Raw genomic sequence first — 20,828 nt, 5'->3', positions numbered from 1 at the left:
AGCCGGAGGGAGGGGAGGGTGGGGGGGAGGAGGAGGTTGCAAAGGGGTCGACCCTCGCTGAGAAGACGAAGGAAGAGGAGGAGGAGACGGAGGAGGAGGAGGGAGGAGAGGAGGGAAGAGAGGAGACACAGGGAGCAGAGAACAAGCAGGGAGAGGGAGCAGAGGAGGAGGGAGAGAGAGAGCCGGCGGTTGAGAGCACGTCTTCAGCTGAGCCAGAGGAAGGTAGGTGTTGCTACATAGCTACATACAAAAAGTGGTCTTATCTTGAAGTAACATAAAACAATTCTGTGGGTTCAAGGTGCAATATTATGTAATTTGTATTTCTCAACTGTATGCATACTGCATGCAACAGTACGTCCTTATTAGGGAGCATCGGTATGCACTGAAGTAGGTGTGTGATTTGGGACGCAGGGTTTACGCTTTGTTCTTCTCTCCCAGAAGAGTGCATGATCATCGAGCCTTCACCTGGCACAGCACCCTCAGTGGCCAGAGAGGGAACTGCACCCCAGAGGATTGAGGAGGAGCAGGGGGAGGAGGAGAGGGAACCTAGCTACCATCACATAGTAGCCAGCTCGCTCCTTCACCTCAGCCAAGTTCCTCACAACAACACAAACACAAACAACCGAGCCAGAAGCCCCAGCGGACATGAACCTGTTGCCATGGAGATGGAGGCTGATTTCACATCAGCAAGAGAGGAGGAAGAGGACGAGGTGACAGAAGTGAAGGAATTCAGATGTTATGTTCCGAGGGAGGAGCATCCCCAGTATCACCCTGTAAACATTCATCAACAGAGTGAAGAGGAGGAGGAGGAGAGGAGAGAATCAGAGCAGCGTGACGTCCGGGAGGAAGAGGAGGAAGAGGATGAAGATGAGATAAGAGAGGGGGAGGAGGGGGAGGAGGGGGACACCCCGCCCACCTCTGACATCACCAGCAGCATAGACACTCAGGGATCAGACGCCAGTGCTAATGACCACTCAGTCTGCCCACCGGGGGAGTCCCATTGCACCCGTCTGCCAGAGAACTACAACTCCAACAATTCCACACCACAGGAAGACTTTGACTCCCATAACACCAGTCCACAAGAGAACTACAATTCCCATAGCCCTCTCGAGGACTACAGGCCCAATAAGTCCAGTCAACGAGAGAACTACATACCCCATAGGTCTAGCCTGATGGACTACAACTCCCACAGGGCCAGCCTGGTGGAAAATTACAACCCCCACAAGGCCGGCTCCCCAGAGAACTACAACCCCCACAAGGCCAGCTTCCCAGAGAACTACAACCCCCACAAGGCCAGCTCCCCAGAGAACTACAACCCCCACAAGGTAAGTGTTTGAAACTAGTGTTAGTTTCCTCCAGGATCACATTGACTCTTATTGAGAGACTTGTTGCTCTTGTTGGTTAGTTGTAACTGATTTAAAATTATTGTACTCCCTGTGAAATATATTATTGTGCTTGCTTTTCTGCGGGTACACTCTTGCACTTTTGAGGTTCATGTTGTTTAATTGTAACTTGTTTAACTACATGCTCTTATGGTTCTTGCCTTTGGCACTTATTTGTTTTTTCACAATGTGTGCTTCATGTTTTGGCTACCCGCAATGTTTGGGGCTATCTCGTTGTTATGATCAGTAACCTAGGCACTTTTGTAAAGCTCTCTCTTGGAAGTCGTTTTGGATAAATGCGTCGGCTAAATGAATAAATGTAAATGTAAGGCCCCTCCCCTGGACGTGATCGAGGTGCGCTCTGAGGAGTCTGAGAACGATGATGAAGATGGCGATGATGAGGACAGCCAGTCCCTGCGCTCCACCGACGACTCTGAGATGTTTGACATGTCGAGAGGGAACCTTGGTCTGCTGGAACAGGCCATCGCCCTGAAGGCCCAGCAGGGGAGGGGAGGGCCTCGCGACCTGCTCCGACCCCCCACCGACCTCAGACCCCCCCCCGACCTCCGACCCCCCCAGCACCAACACTACTTCACCATGGAGGACAGACCCAAACACTTGGATGTTCTGCGCAAGAGCTTCTTCACCAGCAAAGGTGGGAGAGGGAATGAGGGGGAGGAAGCTAGGGGTAGGAGAAGGAGGGAGGGAGGGAGGGAGGGAGGGAGGGAGGGAGGGAGGGAGGGAGGGAGGGAGAGGAGGATGGGAGAGGGAGGGAGCCAGGGGTAGGAGAAGGAGGGAGGGAGGGAGGGAGGGAGGGAGGGATGGGATGGGAGAGGAGGGAGGGAGAGGGAGGGAGCCAGGGGTAGGAGAAGGAGGGAGGGAGGGAGGGAGGGAGAGGAGGATGGGAGAGGAGGGAGGGAGAGGGAGGGAGGGAGAGGGAGGGAGCCAGGGGTAGGAGAAGGAGGTAGGGAGGGAGGGAGAGGAGGATGGGAGAGGAGGGAGGGAGAGGGAGGGAGGGAGAGGGAGGGAGCCAGGGGTAGGAGAAGGAGGGAGGGATGGAGGGAGGGAGGGAGAGGAGGATGGGAGAGGAGGGAGGGAGAGGGAGGGAGCCAGGGGTAGGAGAAGGAGGGAGGGAGAGGAGGATGGGAGAGGAGGGAGGGAGCCAGGGGTAGGAGAAGGAGGGAGGGAGAGGAGGATGGGAGAGGAGGGAGGGAGAGGAGGGAGAGGGAGGGAGCCAGGGGTAGGAGAAGGAGGGAGGGAGAGGAGGATGGGAGAGGAGGGAGGGAGAGGGAGGGAGAGGGAGGGAGCCAGGGGTAGGAGAAGGAGGGAGGGAGAGGAGGATGGGAGAGGAGGGAGGGAGAGGGAGGGAAGTACAGTGAGAAATTGAGGTAGGAGAGAGGTAGGAGGGAGAGAGGAAGAGAGACAGAGGGAGACAAGTTGTCATGTCTCTCACCACCGTCCCAACAGGTCTAATTAAGTGCTACTTGTCTCATTAAAATTCAATTTAGTGGCCAATGGAGCATTGCCTTGTCATGTCTCCATCCCCCTCCTCTCCTCCTCCCCCCTATGTATCTCCTCCTCAATCTACCCTCTCCTCCTCTTTTCCCCTCAACCTCTCCTTTCCTTTGCCCCTCTCCTCAACTACCTTCCATCTCTTCACCCTCTCTCCCCCAGAGAGCAGTCGACCCGAGAAGAGAGAAATCAGGTGCCCCACCCCAGGGTGTGATGGGACAGGTCATGTGACCGGCCTCTACCCCCACCATCGCAGCCTCTCAGGATGTCCACACAAGGACAGGATTCCCCCAGAGAGTACGTACACCTTCACCTAGTAGCTATAACCTGGTACCTAGAACATAGACCTAGTACTTACATCCTAGAACCTATACTTTAAAGCCTAGTACATATACTAACCTAGAACTCAGACTCTAAAGCCTAAAGTACCTAAAACCTAGTACATACCTTAAACCAAGTTCTTAGAACCTAGGACCCAGTAACTAGAACCTAGTAGATACATAGAACCTAGTGCTCAGTACCTATAGCCTAGTACCTAGAACATACTTTGTACAGGATTGGAAGGAAGAACACAGGATCCCCTGGAGAGTAGGTGAACCTTCCCCTAAGTTATAGAACCTAGAACCTGAAACGAGTACCATACCCTTACAAAAAATAAGTATATTAAAGTATACTATAAGTATACTAAAATATGGATAGTACACTTTTAGTTCACTTTTGATATACTTTTAAGTATGCTTTGAAAATAGTTCACTTTTGATATACTTTTAAGAAGTATACTTTGAAACATAAAATTGTATACATTTCTTCTGGAGTACGATGTACGTTTTCTATTATTATACAGCAAAAACAGTCAAAATAATTTTTAAGTACATTACAGGTTAAATTCTTTAGATCCATCTCATTCTAATTATTCATGTCTAGGAAAATCTATTATGCATTGCACATTGAATCTTTTTTCGTACTGAAGCTGTAACCTTAATTACTGCAAAAACATTTTGAAGCCCTATACTCTTATACTAATTATCAATTGGAGTATTAATTGAAAAAACGAAAAAGCTACTTGAGAAAGAAGCAGACAGAAGGGTTGCATTGTGCATTTGAAGGTTATACTGTCAAACTGACTGAAGAAGAACGAAATAAGGAAGTAAAAAAATGAAGGTCAATTCCCATGATGCAAGGCGGTAAATAATGTAAAAATTTGCCGCTAAGTTTGCCGTTTGTTCGAAATACATTTATGTGTCTGCTTAGAATGTAGTGTTTTGTTGCGTGGTAATTGTCATTGTTGTGCCGGTTTACCATCGTAACCATGAGTTAAATGAGTGTTACGTTTCATAAGAGGAGCTGGATTATTTCATCTTTTGTGTATACACAATAATTAGCTTCTTTCAGCTAAGGATCTGTGGTGTTACTTGGCGACGCAAGATCAGCGGCGTGTGAAGGGCCCCTAAACATTTAAATATATTAGGAAATCAGAGTAAATTGACATTTATTAAGTTAACTTCTTGACGTACTTACATTAATTGAAAATGCACTTGAAAGTATTGCAAAGTATACTTTGAGGTACTTTAGGAAGTATACTTCATGAACTGAAAGTGCACTACACAGGTTACTTTAGAGTATTCCAAAGTATCCTTTGAAGTACTTTAGGAAATATACTTTATGAACTGAAAGTGCACTACACAGGCTACTTTACAGTATTCAAAAGTAAACCTCAAATACACTATAAGTGTACTTTAAAGTGTACTAAATGACCTAAAAAGTGGGCCAATTCAGTTTACTTAGTACAAAAATAGTATAGAAATAAGTACACTTTAAGTACACTGCTAGTATACTCTTAAGTACCATGATAATAGTATACTTTTTATGCTAAGTATACTTACAAAATAAACATGAAGTATACTTCTTTTTTGTAAGGGTACATAAGATAAGGACAGCATTCCTCCAGTTCTGAGTGTAACCATGGTTTCTCCCTCCAGTTCTGAGTGTAACCATGGTTTCTCCCTCCAGTTCTGAGTGTAACCATGGTTTCTCCCTCCAGTTCTAAGTGTAACCATGGTTTCTCCCTCCAGTTCTGGCCATGCATGAGAACGTGCTGAAGTGTCCGACTCCTGGCTGCACCGGTCAGGGACACGTCAACAGCAACCGCAACACTCACCGCAGGTATCCCCGGGGTGTGTGTGTGCGTGGGTGTGTGTGTGCGTGGGTGTGTGTGTGCGTGGGTGTGTGTGTGCGTGGGTGTGTGTGTGCGTGGGTGTGTGTGTGCGTGGGTGTGTGTTACATAGTCTTGGTTTTCTTACGGTATTTCCTGTCCCGCACTCGACCAGTCTTTCCTGTGACTCCTCCCAGTCTGTCAGGCTGTCCAATCGCTGCTGCCGACAAGCTTTCCAAGGGCAACGACAAGCAGTTGCTGCCTCAGCCAATTGGAGAGCACCTCAAAGGAAGTCCAACCAATGAGCGCATACTGAGGTGAGGAAGAGGAGAGGGTTTTGGGAGGAAGCTTATATGTCTCCTGGTACATCTCTACACTTGGTACATCTCTACACCTGGTACATCTCAACACCTGGTACATCTCTACACCTGGTACATCTCAACACCTGGTACATCTCAACATTTCCTGGTACATCTCTACACCTGGTACATCTCAACATCTCCTGGTACATCTCAAGTGAAATCCGTCCAAAACAACTCCAGCCCTGATGTACGACACTAATATACTGAAACACAGGAAACATGCAAAAATGCACATGGCAACAAAAAAAGTACAATCATTTGAATCCTTATAGTGTTATTTATATTCGTTTTTATACATTTAATAAATAACTCTCATGAGCAGTAGCCTGGCTCTGCCCTCCTACGTACTTCCGCTCAATTTTATTTTTGCTTCTGTACATAGGTCTGGCCATGAGGTACGTAAGTCAGATTTTTCAGGTTGATTTTCTACCGGCGAATCAGCGAACAGAGGGAGTGGCTGAGAAGGATGATGTTGATGTTGTGCGCTAGTTTCTGTTGTAGTTCCGTAATGGCGGCGGAGAAAGATGCGAGCAAAGCCATAAAGCCGGAGCAAGAACAAGTTTTGCTGAGTTTTGTTGGTGGCCATGATGTTGTGGCCTTCCTCCCCACGGGGTTCGGGAACAGTTTGATTTTCCAGCTACGGCAGCTAGCTCTGTTACAGTAGTGGTGAAGGAATTGGCTAAGGCAAACGCTAGCGATTGGTTATGGCAGATCAGAGTGGCTCTGGGCAGATCCAATAGTTTTAAACTTCAACAGAGTACCCGCCTACAAGGAAGTCAACGCTTGTCAATGGAGCGAGGCCAGACTCTCTGTACAAATGCAATGTACGAGAGTCTGGTTAAGACCAGGCTACATGAGCAGGCCCAGTCACCCCATCTCTCTCTCTTTCCACCCCTCTGTCCCCCCCCTCTCTCTCTCTCTCTCTGTCTCTTTCTCTCCATCTCTCTCTCCATCTCTCTCTCCATCTCTCTCTTTCTCTCCATCTCTCTCCACATCTTTCTCTCTCCATGTCTCTCTCTCTCTCTTTCCCTCATCTGGCCTCATCATGACTGCAGACTGCACTGAGGTATTCTATGCCTCTCTCTGGTATGTTAATTAGTAATGCAGCCAATAAGCAAATTATTCGTAGCTGTAGGGGCATTGTGAGGATTGGGGGAGAAATTAATTGCTTTCCTGAGGCACCTTAGTGGTTGAAGCACGCCAGCCGGATGAAAACCTCATATGGAGGGTCTTGTTGTGGTCATTGTTATGCTAATGAGCTGTCCTGTGTGGTTAGAACACACAGACACTTCTAGTAGCCTTCAGACTTCTAATAGAACACATGGAACACATGGAACACATGGGGCAGACTGACAGCTGGCCAGAGACTCTCTGCCTCCACTAAGAGCACATGTGTGTCTGAGAGTGTGTGTGTGATGTCTGTGTGTGTGTGTGTGTGTGTCTGAGTGTGTGTGTGTCTGAGAGTGTGTGTGTGATGTCTGAGTGTGTGTGTGTGTGTCTCTGAGTGTGTGTGTGTCTGAGTGTGTGTGTGGTGTGTGTGTGATGTCTGAGTGTGTCTGAGAGAGTGTGTGTGATGTGTGAGTGTGTGTCTGAGAGTGTGTGATGCGTGAGTGTGTGTGAGTGTGTGTGTGATGTCTGAGTGTGTGTGTGGTGTCTGAGTGTGTGTGTGGTGTGTGTGTGTGATGTCTGAGTGTGTGTGTGAGATGTGTGAGTGTGTGTGTCTGTGTGATGTCTGAGTGTGTTTGTGAGATTTGTGAGCGTGTGTGTGTGTGTGAGATGTGTTAGTGTGTGTGTGTGTGTGTGTGTGTGTGTGTGGTGTGTGTGTGTGTGAGATGTGTTAGTGTGTGTGAGATGTGTGAGTGTGTGTGTGAGATGTGTGTGAGATGTGTTAGTGTGTGTGAGATGTGTGAGTGTGTGTGTGTGTTGGGGCTTCTCCTGGGATTCTGTTCTGACAGACGCCAGCTCTCCAGGAAAGTGAGAGGGTTTTAAAGCTCATAAATGCTGTGCTCTACAACATGCCCTCAGCTGATAAGAGCTTTTAATCCTGCCCCACTCCTGCTCAGTATCATGTTCCTCTCTCTCTCTACCTCTCCCTCTCTCTACCTCTCCCTCTCTCTACCTCTCCTCTCTCTACCTCTCCCTCTCTCTACCTCTCCCTCTCTCTACCTCTCCCTCTCTCTACCTCTCCTCTCTCTATCTCTCCTCTCTCTACCTCTCCCTCTCTCTACCTCTCCTCTCTCTACCTCTCCTCTCTCTACCTCTCCTCTCTCTACCTCTCCCTCTCTCTACCTCTCCCTCTCTCTACCTCTCCCTCTCTCTACCTCTCCTCTCTCTACCTCTCCTCTCTCTACCTCTCCCTCTCTCTACCTCTCCTCTCTCTACCTCTCCTCTCTATACCTCTCCCTCTCTCTACCTCTCCCTCTCTCTACCTCTCCTCTCTCTACCTCTCCTCTCTCTACCTCTCTCTACCTCTCCCTCTCTCTACCTCTCCTCTCTCTACCTCTCCCTCTCTCTACCTCTCCCTCTCTCTACCTCTCCTCTCTCTACCTCTCCCTCTCTCTACCTCTCCCTCTCTCTACCTCTCCTCTCTCTACCTCTCCTCTCTCTACCTCTCCCTCTCTCTACCTCTCCTCTCTCTACCTCTCCTCTCTCTACCTCTCTCTACCTCTCCCTCTCTCTACCTCTCCTCTCTCTACCTCTCCTCTCTATACCTCTCCCTCTCTCTACCTCTCCTCTCTCTACCTCTCCCTCTCTCTACCTCTCCTTCTCTCTACCTCTTTTTTTCCCTCTCTCTGTAAGAAGAAATACAATATCATGTATATTGTGAGTAAGATGTATCAAACTGTGTAGTAATAGTGCTTTTTGCCCCCTCCCAACTATCTCTCACCAATCCCCCCTCCCCTTCCAACTTTTTCTCCTCCCCCTCCCCCCTCCCGCTCTCCCTCCCTCCCCCTCCTCCCCCTTCCAGACCCATGTGCTATGTCAAGCATGTGGAGGGGTCCCAGCTGGGTCCGTACCCCAGCCTGTCTCCCAGCATGCCTAGCGTGGCTAGAGCTAACCTGGCCAGGGAGCTGGAGAAGTACTCCAAGGTCTCCTTCGACTACGCCAGCTTCGATGTGCAGGTGTTTGGGAAACGCATGCTGGCTCCAAAGATGGCGGCCGGCGAAAGCTCACCGAAAGCCTTCAAATGTATGGAATATCCCTCAATAATCAGCCACACTTCATGTTAAGGTTACCTACCATGTAACTACATACCCCTTCCCACTCTCCTCCCCCCTTCTCCCTCTCTCTCCTCCACCAGCTAAACACTCGTTCCCTAAGTCCTCCTCCCCCAGCCTCAGCCTCCACAGTAGCTATGGCAACAGGAACTCCTCCTACTCACACGATGCCGAGGAGGCACACATGGCCGCCACCGCCATCTTGAATCTGTCAACGCGCTGCTGGGAGCGTCCAGAGAACCTCAGCACACGCAGCACCCTTACGCACCCCAAGGTAGCCTCCCTCCCTTTCATCCCTCCCCCTCTCATCCCTCCCTCCCTCTCATCCCTCCACCTCTCATCCCTCCCTCCCTCTCATCCCTCCCCCTCTCATCCCTCCCTCCCCCTCTCATCCCTCCCTCCCTCTCATCCCTCCCTCCCCCTCTCATCCCTCCCCCTCTCATCCCTCCCTCCCCCTCTCATCCCTCCCTCCCTCTCATCCCTCCCTCCCTCTCTCATCCCTCCCCCTCTCATCCCTCCCTCCCTCTCATCCCTCCCTCCCTCTCATCCCTCCCCCTCTCATCCCTCCCTCTCATCCCTCCCCCTCCCCTCCCTCCCTGTCATCCCTCCCTCTCATCCCTCCCCCTCTCATCCCTCCCTCCCTCTCATCCCTCCCCCTCCCCTCCCTCCCTCTCACCCCTCCCTCTCATCCCTCCCTCCCCCTCTCATCCCTCCCTCCCTGTCATCCCTCCCTCCCTCTCATCCCTCCCCCTCTCATCCCTCCCTCCTTCCCCCTCTCATCCCTCCCTCCCTCTCATCCCTCCCTCTCTCATCCCTCTCCCTCTCATCCCTCCCCCTCTCATCCCTCCATACCTCTCATCCCTCCCTCTCACCCCTCCCCCTCTGATCCCTCCCTCTCTCATCTCTCCCTCTCTCTCTCATCCCTCCCTCTCATCCCTCCCCCTCTCATCCCTCCCTCTCTCATCATTCCCTCTCTCATCAATCTCATCCCTCCCTCTCTTATCCCTCTCATCCCTTTCCCTCTCATCTCTCTCATCCCTCCCTATCTCATCCCTCCCCCTCTCATCCCTCCCTCTCTCATCTCTCCCTCTCCCTCTCATCCTTCCCTCTCTCATCATTCCCTCTCTCATCAATCTCATCCCTCCCTCTCTTATCCCTCCCTCTCTCATCCCTCTCATCCCTTTTCCTCTCATCTCTCTCATCCCTCCCTCTCTTATCCTTCCCTCTCTCATCCCTCCCTCTCTCATCCCTCTCATCCCTTTTCCTCTCATCTCTCTCATCCCTCCCTCTCTTATCCTTCCCTCTCTCATCCCTCCCTCCCTCATCCCTTTCCCTTTCATCTCTCTCATCCCTCCCTCTCATCCCTCCCTCTCATCCCTCCCTCTCTCATTTCTCCCTCTCATCCCTCCCTCCCACCCTCCCTACCTCTCATATCTCCCTCTCTTATCCCTCCCTCTGTGACCCCTGTATGACCCCTGTGTGACCCCATGTGACCCCTGGCTACAGAATGTGGACATTGAGGTGGATGAGAATGGAACTCTGGACCTGAGCATGAAGAAGCCTATTAAACATGAGGGCTCCAGTCCAGGTGTGCTCTCTCCTGACCCCTCCTCCTCCTCCCTCCTCCACCTGACCTCGCCTCTCCTAGGCCACACCCACAAGCAAGAGGAGTGGGAGGGGCCTCTGGACTACACTAAACCCAACCGCCAGAGAGAAGAGGACATGGAGGAGGTTTGTTCTCTAAGGTTCTACCCTGCCAGGTTCTCTAAGTTTGTACTGATATAGAAAAATTCTAGTGGCACTGTGTAGATTTGAATAGTCAAGAGATGGCGGTTACAATAAATGTATTTTGCTTGTACAAATCAAGATTGAACAAAGTACTTTGTGATCAGTCATAACGAAGGAGGTGCTAGCCACAGGTCGTTCGCCAGAGTGATACAGAACAACCCCAAAACCCTGCCTTATATAAACTTTAGATCAAATGGTTATTCTGAACTCTGTGATTGGTCAGCACTGCTCAGTGACAGTGACTTCATATCAAGTTCCCACGGTTCTTTATTGTGGCCTCTCTCCCCAAACCAGTAGATAGTAAAACCACAGGGGTTCACCAGTCAAATGGTCAACTGTCCTTTGTGTGGGCCACTTCAAACAAGTCTACAGGAAGGGTCAGAGCAGCAGATCACAATAACAATACAGTTGAATCCACATTTGTCTCCAGACCAACTGTCTCTTCCTCCCCAGGTGACAAGAACTCTCTCAGGTCACCCAGACTTCCCGTCTCCTAGTTATAAAACTGCAAATGGCATCTCTACCAAATGTAGTTGACTCTTAATCAACTTTAGACTTCCGTTAAAACACATTCCTCATATATGAAACACACACATTATAACTGTATTCCAAAATTTCCATGACAATTCCAAAATATATATATTTTTTTTTTTACAATTCCATAAACCCAAACAGTTAATTAAGAAAAATAATTCAAACATTAACATAAGAAATGCTAGTCTCAAGACAAAACCCATTGTACCCCGTACACCACAAAGTCCAGGTTGTCGGAACGGATGCCATCTTCAGTTGGATGTAGGCAAACTTCTGTCAGGCGGTGTAGTCTAGTCGAATCGATTGCAAACGACGATCAAATTGCTCAGGGCAACTTTCAACGACACTGCACTTCGCGTACAGCTCGGAAATTTCCTTGGTACTACGCAGAACGCGTATCCAATGCTTCCGTCTCCAGACAAGGTGCACGCAATGGTTAGCGTGTATCCACGTTGCTCTCCCCTCGATCTTAACCGCCGGATTAGTCGTCAGGAGAATCTGGTATGGCCCCGTCCACCTTGGGTTTTACCAGGCGTTTCAGGTCCTTCACCACGATCCAGTCCTCTGGTATCAAATCATGCAGCGGTCCAGTCATAGGAATAACCTCCTTCACCTGCCTGTGAATCTCACACAAAATAGACTCCAAAAAGGTTGCACAGTGATAAACAAGCACATTCTCACAGAGTTAAAGGTAACTGACTTCTTGTCGTCTGACTTCGTCTTCAAAGTTCTGTTCTCTCATTCAACTGAAGTGATTAACACAATGTTGAATCCTATCAACACCAAAATAACTTCCTTAAACAAGTGTGACCCATTATCATTACATATCCTCAAAGAAAAATCCCATCGAAAATAATCTAAATTAACAAAAGCTTGATCACTGAGCCCCTGAGAAGTCTAAAACTTCTTCCCATCAACAATCATTAAACAGTATCACTTCTCCAAAAATTGAACTCTACAAAATCCATCTATCAATACCCAAATGGTTTCTCTAACCTTAACTGTGAAGCTTATCGTGTTTAAATTCCTTTTCTCATAATACTTGTCCCACATATGAAATATTAACAAAAAAATGACTATGCATCCATTACAAATCCTCTTGTATGCTAAAATGATGCATTCTTGATATCACACAAACTGTAGAGGCATGATCTTTCCATGTGTTAACTTAGCAAAATCTCAAGATAAATGTTTTATGCAGACCATACAACCTCCATTTTTTATTCTCATATCCTTCCTTTTTCCAAAACGCATTTTCTTGTGGATTAGTCCAAGTTCGAATCTCCATTCCACCATTCCTTTCTCCATCTGTCCGCTGTATTCTGTAATTCTTATCAAATATACTCAAACAAAACAAAATTCTCACTCTGGGTTAAATACAGTCCAATACTTTCAACTCAGCAATATCATATCAAACCCTCACAATCCTATCACAAACTACTGAAGCTAAATTCATAAAACCATAAAACCCCCATAGTCACTCTCTGTTTGGATCAGTCAGTCATCAGTCAGTCATAAATTCCTAAACGTCATCTCTTCCTCTCTAAGAAGCCTGCGCTTCCCTTAAAGAATCTGTAACAAATGTTGTATCAAGGTCACACAACAATTTTCCTCAAAAGAGTCCTGTAAGCCCAAATTTGTCAAGTTAGGCTCATCCGGACATAGCAACATCATCTCATCACTTCCTGTAAACATATCAACATCAAAAACATATTCTAGTTAGTTCATCAATGCATTCAGGCAATCTAGAAACTGCTCCAGCTAGTATCAGCACTAGCATTTTCCCTGTGGAATAATCATAATTGTTAGAGTGAATTCCACATTTGCATACAGCAAGTTGTTCTATAAGTGAAAATAAGAAACTTCCTGTTTCCATACCTTTCCCAAAATCATATGTAACACCAATGATGTATTTAACTATCAGTAAATATGTTAACTCTTTTCCCTTTTATGAATTAACAAGCTTACACTGAAGCAACCAACCTTTGAACCAATTTGTATAAAATAAAACTATTTTTAGAAAACAGCCAAATTACGAATAACCTCAACTTTTAGTCTCTTATTATCTTTTCTTCAAAAACCTTTAGGAACAGTTCAAATGAATACCTTTAAATTTCAGATTCCCTTTTAATTTTTTTTGTATTTAAATTCATTAAATCAAATCTCTCTTTTTCCAAGACATGTAGAAAACCAGCATCACTACCCTAAACCAGAATTTAATCTGTATGATTCCAAAATAAAACATAGACCATAAAATGTTCTTAATGTAACCATTAGCCAAACTTATACCCCATCTATATTTCTATATAGGTTAGATAGGTAGAACTTCATAACTTGCTTTGGCTGCAGTCCAGAACAAGCTACTTAGCACAACCATCACACCACAATTTATCAGACTTAATGAGTCTTCCAAAATTATTTCAAAACCAAATTATCATAACCCTCTTCATGAACCAATACCATAATAAAACAACCTCATCACAGCCTAACTGTTTATCCCAAAACATTGTACCATGCCCTTAAGACAAAAGAAAATATAAACTCTCCCTTTTTCTTTTAAACCTTTAAATTCACAATTTAACATAAACCCGTAAAACAAAACCTTATTCTTTAACTCCTCAAAAGTTTTATCAAAGCATGTAAGGTATACACCTTTGAATATTCCTATATTTACCAGCTATCTCAATTACTCTTTGTTAGTGAATCAACTCAAATAAACAATCGCGCATTTCAAACTCGCATCAAACAACGCGCTGTGGAACAAAGCAAAAACTCTCAACCTTTTTTCATTTCTTTTAACCTTTTCATGTTCCTGTTAAATTTGCCTGAAAACGCCTAAACAGCATACCCAAAGTAAATTGGAAGCTGTTCTTGAACCATTTGGAGTACATGCATGTAAATGATCTCTTTTGAAAGCTGACACTCTGAAGTTATGTCCCCTGTTGTCAGGACCCCTGTCAGTCCTTCTAGTGTTGAGTAATAGAAGCTTGAACACAAGGAAAGTGAAAATTTCTATTTCCGCCTAGATTTTGTTTTGAAAACAGAGGCCTGAAGAGGCCTAGAGGTGGTAGGTATTATCTGGAAGACTAAATTGGACCACAGGTTGAAGCCTTACCCAATTCAAATCAAAAGTCAAACATAATACCACAATATATTCATATTTGACACATGTTTTTATAAGAGTACATCCAGGAATTTTCTAAAAGGGTCTTTTGGAGACTCCAAAATGACCCTTTGTAACCAAGGTCAAGGTCAAATAAAAAGGTATTATTTTTCATAATTGTTATCTCTGGCCCATCTCTGGTACTTAGAAATATCATATATAATAGCTAAATCCCTAATTAGTAATACTGAAACACAAAAACTGAAGCATGAACACATTGGAGTGCTTTATCTGATTCCAAGGATTGGCGCACAAAGAACACTGATTCTGTCAACCATATTGCGCAATCGACTGTTATTTTGAAGGCTCCACAGACGCATACAAATGAGGTATTGGCATTTTCAGCTAGCTGTCAGCTACAAGGCTAACGAGCTAATTTCAGAGCCAGTCGAAGCCAGTTCGAGAAATTTGTTTAGAACGAGTGTGGGGGGGGGGGGGGCGGGGGGGGGGCAGGACGCACAGACCTAGTTGGCTTTAGAGGGCTGTCAACGGGGCATGGAAGCTCCTATTGGGTCGAACAAGGTGTCAATCAAAAGGGGAGGGTTCAACGGACATTTTGAGACCTTCATTTTGTAAATACTCCGTTGATAAATCGGAGAAAATAACACTTTTATGTGAACAAGTTGTTTCTTCCGTCGGCTAACTTGCATAATGAAACAAAGGATAATGGCTATTCATGAACGTAAAACATTGTATTTGGACGAATTACTTTACATGGTTAGATACTTTGAACCCTTGGGACTTACGCAGATCAAGTTTTGATGGCATGATTTGCACACCTGGACCTATTTGAACAACTTAGGGTGAGTACAACTTTTTTCTTTGGCATTGTTGAAGGAATGTTCACCGGAAAAAGACGTTGACTTTGCTTGCTATTGCGACTTGATCTTGAATTGGTTTATTTCAATGGAAGCACAAGAATCGTAGCTTTCCAACGATGTATAACATGTGTAGCGTCTAAAAAATATATTTTTTAGAATTTAGTGCGTCGTAACTGAGGAAGGGGGAGGCAGCATTTTTGTCTCGCGGGCGAAACAGGAGCGTAAACACAGATGGTTGGCGTTTACCATCTATTCACTTAATTTTGCTAAAGTATAACTTTTCCAATCCAATTAGAACTAATTTATGAACCAGGGTCTAATTTCTGCATTTTTATGGATACCATCACACACCACAGATTTTCCGCTCGTAAATACAAGTCCTGGTCTGAAAGGCTTCTACCTCCCTGTTTGGCTAGGATTTAGAACAAATGTTAAATCATACATTCGTAAACCACCAAACTTCGAATTCATCTAAACGGACACATCTTTCACCATTAATACTCACATAAGTATGCAGAATTACACCCTCTGGGATCACCATTGTAAAACTCATCGTAACGGGACTTTTTTTTTTTTTTTGTAGCCCCCACCTTTCCTCTGAATTTCTGAAACTCATTTAAAATGTCCTCAAACAAACAAAACCTTGTTAGCAAATGTCTCAAAATACTCATCACGTAACATATTTCAAAAGTAACCAAATTAATATGTAAATTCGCTTCAAATTTATCTATTTCTCTAAATTTTCGTCTTAGTCAATTTCTCAATTTCCATCTGCGCATGCGTCATGCGGTTACTCATCCTGGATCTCAAATATCAAGCTGCAATTCCTTTACTAGCCTGTACCCGCCTGTCGGTCTGTTAGTTTGTTAGCCAATGTCGTTGCCATAGTTGCAAATTCAACTTCCTGGACTCTCCTTTGTCTCAGGACAGAGCAAAATGCACTTCCTCCACGTTTTCACCATTAGCCATTAACCAACAGTCACAGCCTGGATTTTCTTTACAAGTCTATCAACCATTAAAAATTAGGCTCCGAAATCTACATATGCACCTAATATCACTCGTCAGAGGACGACAGTTTACCCATGTATTAGCATTCTGGTTGGACAAAGCTTCAACTTCAAGTCCATTTAAATAGGTAAATATGAATACCACCAAACCCAACACATTTCAACAAATCATCTCAGCAGCAATAAACACACATATGTAGCACCTTTGCCCTTAACAACAAACGCAATTCGGTCACTCGAACTAATTCCCCTTGTATACACTTCAGTCCCTCGGACTGGCTCAATCTTTCTAATCACTTCTTCATAACCCTTTACATATTTCTTTAAACAACAGTAACATCTGTGAACTCCCACAAAATTAAAAATAAAACCATCGAACATTAACATAAACAAAAATATTCCTTAAACAACATAACATTTCCGTTTGAACACATAACTTTCTATAAAAGTTTCAATAACCCCGGGATTGTAATTCTTAAACTGAATACCGCTTTTATTGCCAAAACTGGCCTTTTACCAATTATCCTACCCAAACACTAAATTTCCAGCGCGTTATTCAATAACGAATCAAGCTCATAATATAGAAAATCGGTCTGTACATAATTTCCAAATCAAGAGTATGGCAACTCACAATATTTTCTTAAGTTTGACAAAGAAACAGAAACACGCATCTGTTTTCCCAACCAATAAACTTCACAATTCAACGTCAAATTCTCTATAAAATGAGTGAATTTTTTATTTTATTTTTGCACTCATGTGTGGGCACTGCACGCAGAATGAGCTTCACTGAAAGAATCAACTTCCGCTAGGCTCAAGCGCATGCGCCTCTTTTCAAGTGGAGAATTCAGTCAAAGAATTAACATTAGCATTTTCAAAACAGAATGTCTCCGTCTTCAAAAACAAATGCCTTCTGGCGGTAATCAGACCGATGTAAAGTCTAACATCAAACATATAACGGTTAACACAGAGTTGTAAAACAATCGTCTCTCCTCTACCAACAGTGTCATAACCGATAAACATTGTACGCCACCATTTCGGAACTCAACTTCCGGTCACGAACCCCTCTGATTTGAGAGTTCGCTCACAATTTCTAGAAAACTTTCAACAAAGATGACACATCTCCGGACATTCACGTACATTTTGCTCAAATTCCCACAATTAAAGCACGCAGTTTGGATTGACCTTACCTAGCAATTCGTGTTGGCCTACATGTTTTTTCAACAGCATGTCAACACGCTCTGCATCAGCTTTGACCATAGCCCACAACACGCTTATTCCAAACACAACAGGGACTCAAACCCTTTGTTCCGGAGAGGACTTTAACCTTTCCTTCTTTAAAACACAATGGCAATTGCAAATCAAGGCACAAGCTTCAATCTTTGCGGGAATCCAAAGCAAATCTATAAAGATGGCAGATGTCAGAAGATATCTGACCTATCTCCATCCAATCAGAAAAAGCTCTCCAATCAGGCTAAAATCTATTATTTTCTCCACCTAAAAAAAAAAAAAATCGTGTATCTATTTCTCTCCACGAACCCATTTCGCAATACAATAAGGTCCTTAAAACAAAACGAAAATCCACATTTATCAATCCATATTTGCATTTGCAATAAACTATCGTTACCATACTTTTGCTTCATGTAATCGATGTTTGGACAGGTCAATTCTGTCTCCAGACCATTCATTTTCAGAATTACAATCCATAAACGATAACCAACGACGGAAAATAAAGACACAATTACCCCTTTTCTTTTCTAAAAACAATTAAATTCCGACTTCACAACTTTCAATGAAAATAACTGCACAATCTTAAATTACAAATATTCAAACCGAAAAATAATTAAAGTTTTTGAAAAATAATTAAAATTTTGATTTTTGTAATTTGTATATAGGTTGAATAATAGACACCATTAGTTACTCATACTTCTTTTAACCTCAAAAAACATATAAAACAAAAATGAACACGCGTGTTGCAAACTTAAAACCTCTACTTTGAAATTTCACAGGCCCATACTTCCTATTTTTTTTTTCTTTGTTCTCCACCTTCAGGGACTCAAACCCTTTGTAAACACTCTCACTCACACAGCTGACTAGTATACTTTTCTCTCGGGACTTAGAATCACGTTTTGGCCGTAAATAAATAAGAACTGTTATGACCACCAAAGCCAATACAATTTCTCAAACTATCACTAACCCAACATATTCTAATCCTAGGGTCTCAAAAGACACATAACACGATATAACATGTGAATTTATCACCCTTTTGTGCGCTCGTCAGCACACTTTCCCTGCATGCTTTTTTACGACTTTCACGTAAAGGATAAGTTCTCCGGCCTTACCCGATTAATTTGTACGACTTGCACGTACAGGACAAAACTCTTCTCCAGTCTCCGCCCTATTACTAACTAAACCGAATTATTGACCATAGTCTAAACAACACACATTTAGACAATTCAATATCACACAGTAACCAAAAGAATATCTCACCGGTTCTTTTGAAGACCCCGCGTCAGCCACAAAACGTCCAACGGGCGCCCCCCCTGGCCCTGCTGTCTCACGCATGGCGGAAGGAAAGGCGGCTTTTTGCCGGAAGATCAATTCGCCGAGGGGAGCCGCCTGCTGAACGCCGTAGACCAATGAGGATCCCCCTACTGGCCACCAAGTGATATGGAAAAATTCTAGTGGCACTGTGTAGATTTGAATAGTCAAGAGATGGCGGTTACAATAAATGTATTTTGCTTGTACAAATCAAGATTGAACAAAGTACTTTGTGATCAGTCATAACGAAGGAGGTGCTAGCCACAGGTCGTTCGCCAGAGTGATACAGAACAACCCCAAAACCCTGCCTTATATAAACTTTAGATCAAATGGTTATTCTGAACTCTGTGATTGGTCAGCACTGCTCAGTGACAGTGACTTCATATCAAGTTCCCACGGTTCTTTATTGTGGCCTCTCTCCCCAAACCAGTAGATAGTAAAACCACAGGGGTTCACCAGTCAAATGGTCAACTGTCCTTTGTGTGGGCCACTTCAAACAAGTCTACAGGAAGGGTCAGAGCAGCAGATCACAATAACAATACAGTTGAATCCACATTTGTCTCCAGACCAACTGTCTCTTCCTCCCCAGGTGACAAGAACTCTCTCAGGTCACCCAGACTTCCCGTCTCCTAGTTATAAAACTGCGAATGGCATCTCTACCAAATGTAGTTGACTCTTAATCAACTTTAGACTTCCGTTAAAACACATTCCTCATATATGAAACACACACATTATAACTGTATTCCAAAATTTCCATGACAGTACCCTGCCAGGTTCTCTAAGGTTCTACCCTGCCAGGTTCTCTAAGGTTCTACCCTGCCAGGTTCTCTAAGGTTCTACCCTGCCAGGTTCTCTAAGGTTCTACCCTGCCAGGTTTTCTAAGGTTCTACCCAAGCATGTTCTATGATGTGCAAGATTTTAATTCAAAGGTATGTGTGTGTGTGACCTTCAGATGGAACACACAGGCCAGTCCTGTGCCTCGTCAGATCCTGAGGACTGTGAGGCCTGGGAGGACAGGAAGTACCCTGGCGATGTCACTTCCCCCAACTTCAAGATCAAGTTCCAACCCAAGGACTGCAAGAAAGACCTGCTTCTGTAAGGGATCCCTTTCACACACACACAGACACACACACTCCTCATCACACACACTCCTCATCACACACAGACACACACTCCTCATCACACACAGACACACACTCCTCATCACACACACTCCTCATCACACACAGACACACACTCCTCATCACACACACTCCTCATCACACACAGACACACACTCCTCATCACACACACTCCTCATCACACACAGACACACACTCCTCATCACACACACTCCTCATCACACGCAGACACACACACTCCTCCTCCTCTGACCTCACTCTATCTTCCTTTCCTTTCACCTCTCTCCTCATCTCTCTCCTCCCCCTCTCTCGCTGCTTCTCCTTCTCTCCTCTCCTCTCTTTTCCTCTCTCTCTCTCTCTCTCTCTCTCTCTCTCTCTCTCTCTCTCTCTCTCTTCTCTCTCTCTCTCTCTCTCTCTCTCTCTCTCTCTCTCTCTCTCTCTCTCTCTCTCTCTCTCTCTCTCATGCTCTCTCTCTCCTCCTCTCTGTCCTCCTTCTCTCTCCTCCACTCTCCTCCTCCTCTCTCTCCCCCAGGTGTCCCACCCCTGGTTGTGATGGTAGTGGTCATATCACTGGAAACTACGCCTCCCATCGCAGGTAGGACACCCAGTGTAGAGACTCACACCCCACACCCAGGGTCAGAGGTCAGGGGTCAGGGTCAGGGTTAGACGCAGGTAGGGTAGATTACACCCTCCTCCTAGGCCTCCTGCATGACAGAACCTGTGGATCTCTCAGGGGTCAGGGGACAGGCCTCCTGCATGACAGAACCTGTGGATCTCTCTGGGATCAGGGGACAGGCCTCCTGCATGACAGAACCTGTGGATCTCTCAGGGGTCAGGGGACAGGCCTCCTGCATGACAGAACCTGTGGATCTCTCAGGGGTCAGGGGACAGGCCTCCTGCATGACAGAACCTGTGGATCTCTCCTGGGTCAGGGGTCAGGGGACAGGCCTCCTGCATGACAGAACCTGTGGATCTCTCGGGTCAGGGGTCAGTTCTCCTGCATGACAGAAACTGTGGATCTCTCTGGGGCCAGGGGTCAGGGGTCAGGCCTCCTGCATGACAGAACCTGTGGATCTCTGCCTGGCTGCTCTCTACCTGCTCCTGCTGACTATTACTGTCTTCCTCTCTCTCTCCTTATCTCTCTCTCCTTATCTCTCTCTCCATTTCTGTCTCTCTCTTTCTGTATCTCTCACTTTCTATCTCTCACTTTCTGTCTGTTTCTTTCCTTCC

At 45.4% G+C, this 20,828-nt stretch overlaps 1 protein-coding gene across 5 annotated transcripts in view; it reads left to right on the top strand.

The window, feature by feature from the left end:
- Positions 1 to 10: 10 nt before the first annotated feature.
- Positions 11 to 20,828, top strand: part of LOC134019484 (myelin transcription factor 1-like) — a 26,663-nt gene continuing 5,845 nt past the window's right edge. For 3 of the 5 annotated variants that reach the window (XM_062460414.1, XM_062460412.1, XM_062460411.1), the window contains exons 1-11: positions 11 to 222; positions 439 to 1,325; positions 1,713 to 2,037; positions 3,057 to 3,191; positions 4,967 to 5,057; positions 5,244 to 5,363; positions 8,377 to 8,597; positions 8,710 to 8,900; positions 10,133 to 10,357; positions 19,430 to 19,572; positions 20,131 to 20,193. In XM_062460414.1, coding sequence (XP_062316398.1) covers positions 447 to 1,325; positions 1,713 to 2,037; positions 3,057 to 3,191; positions 4,967 to 5,057; positions 5,244 to 5,363; positions 8,377 to 8,597; positions 8,710 to 8,900; positions 10,133 to 10,357; positions 19,430 to 19,572; positions 20,131 to 20,193 — 2,393 coding nt within the window. In that variant the 5' untranslated portion in view covers positions 11 to 222; positions 439 to 446. The remainder of the gene's footprint in view (positions 223 to 438; positions 1,326 to 1,712; positions 2,038 to 3,056; positions 3,192 to 4,966; positions 5,058 to 5,243; positions 5,364 to 8,376; positions 8,598 to 8,709; positions 8,901 to 10,132; positions 10,358 to 19,429; positions 19,573 to 20,130; positions 20,194 to 20,828) is intronic. The other 2 variants (XM_062460415.1, XM_062460413.1) reach the window with 1 other exon arrangement.

Source organism: Osmerus eperlanus, chromosome 4 (genome assembly GCF_963692335.1).
Source record: "Osmerus eperlanus chromosome 4, fOsmEpe2.1, whole genome shotgun sequence".
In the NCBI taxonomy this organism is placed as follows: domain Eukaryota; kingdom Metazoa; phylum Chordata; class Actinopteri; order Osmeriformes; family Osmeridae; genus Osmerus; species Osmerus eperlanus.
Note: the sequence above shows the minus strand (reverse complement) of the source record. Positions and strands in the feature narration are given on the sequence as shown.